Source organism: Gadus chalcogrammus, chromosome 9 (assembly GCF_026213295.1).
Source record: "Gadus chalcogrammus isolate NIFS_2021 chromosome 9, NIFS_Gcha_1.0, whole genome shotgun sequence".
NCBI classification, from domain to species: Eukaryota; Metazoa; Chordata; class Actinopteri; order Gadiformes; family Gadidae; genus Gadus; species Gadus chalcogrammus.
Genome location: NC_079420.1, coordinates 9,469,921 through 9,474,277, shown reverse-complemented (window position 1 = coordinate 9,474,277; position 4,357 = coordinate 9,469,921). Strand labels below are relative to the sequence as shown.

Genomic DNA, 4,357 nt, shown 5'->3' with positions numbered 1-4,357 from the left:
TTGGCAAATGACTGTAGAGTAGACGCGGTGCATTCAGCGCGGGGTCTGTCTCTCAACCCATGGGCATGTCAATTAAAATGGAAATGGCCCAGAGTTGGGGCTCTGAGCGGAGATGAGACGCAGGTGCCACCGGGAACATCTGCTTGATGCCCGGTCCCATATGCCCTCCCCTGACGCCTCGCGCGGCATAAGCCCTGGCAGGACGGCCTCTCTGGGCCGGGTGTCCTGTGCTTGGCAGGGGCCCTGTGTGGATCTGGGACTCCCGTGCCCTGGCCATGTGTGATAGTGGCAAGCGGATGACAGACAATGTGATCACGCAGCTGTATAAAGGATTTAGGAGTGTGTTTAACTGCCCCTCAGCAGCGCTGCTGTTATGCTAGGGGATGGAAGCTCTGCTCGCCCCATCAGGGCTCTAATCAAGAGGATTTAACTTTAATACATCGTGGGGTAAGAAGGTATCGTGATTTTTGTTTGTGAGAGAAGTGACTTATAGTTAACCATAATGCTGCTCCTTATTCAGACACGTGTGTGTATTTTACCCTTTGATTTGAATCTTCCCAATTAGTCTTAGACTCTTGGTTTGTTGTGCCCTATGATTGCATTTGCATTAAGACCCTCCCTGATTAGCAAGCAGTTGTATGCTAGTAAATGACATCGTTAATTTCATAATCTGTGGACATCTTTGCACAGCTCAAAAAATAAAACAGGTGAATGTTAATGGGATAAATGTATAGAAAAAAAGAAACCACAAATAAGTCTGTTCCTTCATAAATAAAGTGTATAAACTTAATTGTTTCATTCCGTATTAATCTCTAATTGTTGGCTGTTATTTTTACAATAGTAAAAATACAAATGTTCCCTTGCTGTAAAATCGTCTGTAATGACATTTGATATCAGTATGATAGAATTTATGAATCAAAAACGAAAAACTAATCCCATTCCTCATATGCATCAAGAAGGTTTATCTTTTTCAAAAAACAATTGATGGCAGAGGAGATTCACTAACGAGGCTGAAAGTTTTTAGCAGATGGGAGTAAAAAAGCATCCTGTCTTCTATATGTCAGACTACCTGATTAAATTAAACCACTAACATTCTTTTCTTTAAGCATTAAAGTAAACCTATCAACAATGAAAGAAAACAATGAATCAAGAGCTGAAAAAATAAATGCAGAACACATTTTTTTCTAAATTTGACCACAATATTTTTCTTAAATAAATAACCTTTGTTTTGTAAAGACACTTTTTGAAACAGTAGACATACCCTAATTCCCAAAGTCATTGAATAAACATCACCAACAAATGATTAGCCGAGGACACATCCAGGTTTGTCCCCTTCAATGGCCGGCAAACTCCTCAACCTCTCGGCCAATAATCGTCTTGTAAATATCGTCTATACTTGAATGAATCAGTGTGTGTCCCGTTCCATTCCGGGAAAACGAAAACGAAAGCAGATCAGATCTGGGTCTCTTGCACATTGTCTTTGGAGCTCGCCCGGATCAATAAAGGTTCATGCGCGGAGCTGTGTATGGAGTTGATGGTGGAGACGTGGTTGTACGCGTTCTTGTAGCTGTTGTAATGGTTGAGGTGCTCATGCTCCAGTGGGGGAAGGGAAAGGTGTCCCTCCATGCCTGGACCGCCGGTCACGCAGTCCTCGTCCACGTTGATGATCTCGATGGTGCGCTGGGGCGCGTGGTGGTTCTGCTGGTGGTGCTGCTTCCGCATCTTGTAGAAGATGATCAGCATGACGGCCGCCATCAGCGTGATGGCCACGAAGCAGCCAATGATGATCTTGGTGGTCTTCATGACCTCGTCCAGGCCGTTGAGAGAGCCCTCTCCGCCCAGCTCCGTGACGGGGACGGTGTACGTCCTCTCCGTCGTCCGGGTGGACTGCGACCTCCGGGCTGTGGTGGTGGTGGTGGTGGTGGTGGAGCTGGCGGAGATAGACTCCCAGGGACCGGACGTGGTGGGTCTCACGTTCTGCTGCACCGTGGTGAAGCCCTCGTTGTGTGGGGTCTCTATGGTCTCCACCGTCACCGTGGTGAAGTAGCTGAAGCCGCTGTTTTCGGTGGACGTCACGTTGAGCGTGGCGGAGGCGGTCGTGTTGCCCGCCGAATTGCTCACCATGCACGTGTAGGTGCCCGTGTCCTGCATGGAAACATTGGTGAAGTTCAAGGTCCCGTCGTTCAGAACAGAGATGCGGACCCTGTACGCACCGTGTGTCATGACGGAGCCGTTGGGGGTAATCCAACTGACAGATGTCAGGGAGCTGGCCCTGCATTTGAGCTCTGCGGGGCTGCCCTCTGTCACATTCAGGTCTGTTGGGCGCTCCACAATAACAGGAGCATAACAATGAAAGTAGTTCTGGTCCAGTTCCCCGATGTAGCGCCCCTTGTGGCTGAACGGGGAGCTGCAGCGGGCACAGCAACTAGTGTTGGCCGGCACCATCTCTTTCAACCACCAGCTCAGCCAGAGAATATCACAGTTACAATTCCATGGATTGTGGTGTAAGTGCACCCTCTCCAGGTGATGCAAGGGCGTGAACAGATCGTGGGGCAACAGGGTCAGGTTGTTATGGGCCAGGTTGAGCTCCACTAGCGACTGCAGGTCGTCAAAAGAGTTCCTCTCTATGGTTTGGATCTGGGCGTGCATCATCCATAGCTTCTGCAGGTGAATGAGCCCTTTGAACGAGCCGGGCTTGATGACCGCCAGTTGGTTGCCAGACATCTCCAGCTCATCCAGCCTCACCAGGGGAATCAGGTTGGGGATTTCCTTTAGGTTGCACATACCCAGGTTCAGGTAGCGCAGGTTGCTCAGCCCTTCAAAGGCCCCTTCCGATATGTAAGAGAGACGCTTGAGCTCCCCAAGGTCCAGCCGGCGTAGCGACGGCACTCTATTGAAGGCATAGGAGGGGATGCTCTCTATGGGGTTATTCCTCAGCCAGAGCTCTTTCAGCTTGGAGAGGTACTCAAACGCCCCGTTGGGGATGGTGGTGAGGCGGTTGTCAAAGAGCTCCAGGGTGTTTAAGCTGGCCAGTCCATTGAAAGCCCCCAGTTCAATGTTGCGGATGTGGTTTTTGCTCAGCTGCAGGATCTCCAAGTGTCTCAGGTGCTTGAAGCTGTCCACCTTGATGACCTGGATGAGGTTCTCCTGCAGGTTCAGGTAGCGAGTGTTGGTGGATATGCCATCGGGGACGTCGCGGAGACCGCGCCGCGTGCAGATGACCTTACTGAACTGGTTACTGCAGGAGCAGACGGATGGGCAGGTCTGAGCGCGCACCAGGCCTGCCACGACCAGCAGCTGGAGGGCCAGGAGCAGCACAAGCAATGGGTCGGACAAGGCCCGGTTCAGCCTAGGACCTCTCATCATCTGCTGCTGCTGAGAGGAGGTCATCTTGTTCAACATTCATAATTCATTGACGGGTCTTCCACTCTAGAGAGAGAGAGTACTTCAGCCGCCTGAAACGAGAAGTCAGAAGAGGGCAGAGTGTTAAAGTGTTTTATATTTACATGTGTTAATTGATCAGCCGCCGATAAGTGAGTGAGGCTGAGAACAATCTAAGTTTACAATCGAATTCGGAGTGGCTATTTATTAAATGTCTATCCCATTGGGATTTTATCATTACTTTTGCACTTGTGAAAAATGAAGAAACTTTGATATTCAGATGCTGTGCTGGATTTTGTTATTGTATTGAAAATGAAAAGGCTAAAGTGCTCCCCAAGCTATTTAAAGAAGAAGAAGAGAGGGTGCCTAGTGGCCATAGAAATCTGAAATATGAGGTTAATATTTCGTTTTTGTTTTTCATTTTTGCGGATAAGCGATACCACATACTACTAGTGTATGATAATTATTCTGCTGCAGATATCCCCAAAGTAAAAATAATGCGCCACAGCATTGCTTTTCTGTACTCAAAACGATTCGTAGCTCAGGGCTTTCCATTGTTAGAAAAAGGCAAAGAGCCATCCAGTTGTTTCATGTATCAGAATCAAACTACTTATACCTCTTTATATCTACACCTAATTATACCTACACCGACTTATACCTACACCTACTTATACCTTGTTATGTCAACAGCTACTTATACCACAGCATTGGGATCAATACTTGATCCTGATAAGTCAATGACGTTCCGACAGTGTGCATTATCTTTCAATAACTGCACACCTCTGCCTTTCAGCAGCTCACAATCAATGCGCTACAAATCCAGCTTTACAAACAACTCTGAAATACAACCTTTGGCCTGACAAGGCGAAAACAATTCAATCAAAGGACCGCAGGAGTGTATTCTGAAAGTTACCTTACAGCTGAATGTAACCTACATCTAATCATGTTGCTTACGGTAGTATGAGCGGATTTACCC

General features: G+C 47.7%; 1 protein-coding gene across 1 annotated transcript; it reads right to left on the bottom strand.

The window, feature by feature from the left end:
- Window positions 1-1,267: 1,267 nt before the first annotated feature.
- On the bottom strand, window positions 1,268-3,402 carry lrrc4ca (leucine rich repeat containing 4C, genome duplicate a). The gene has a single exon (XM_056599296.1). The coding sequence runs from the start codon at window positions 3,400-3,402 to the stop codon at window positions 1,453-1,455; it is 1,950 nt and encodes a 649-aa protein (XP_056455271.1). The 3' UTR covers window positions 1,268-1,452.
- Window positions 3,403-4,357: the final 955 nt, after the last annotated feature.

Excerpts from the sequence above, each read along its gene's own strand:
- lrrc4ca (XM_056599296.1), bottom strand. The coding sequence starts at position 3,402 with ATGTTGAACAAGATGACCTCCTCTCAGCAGCAGCAGATGATGAGAGGT.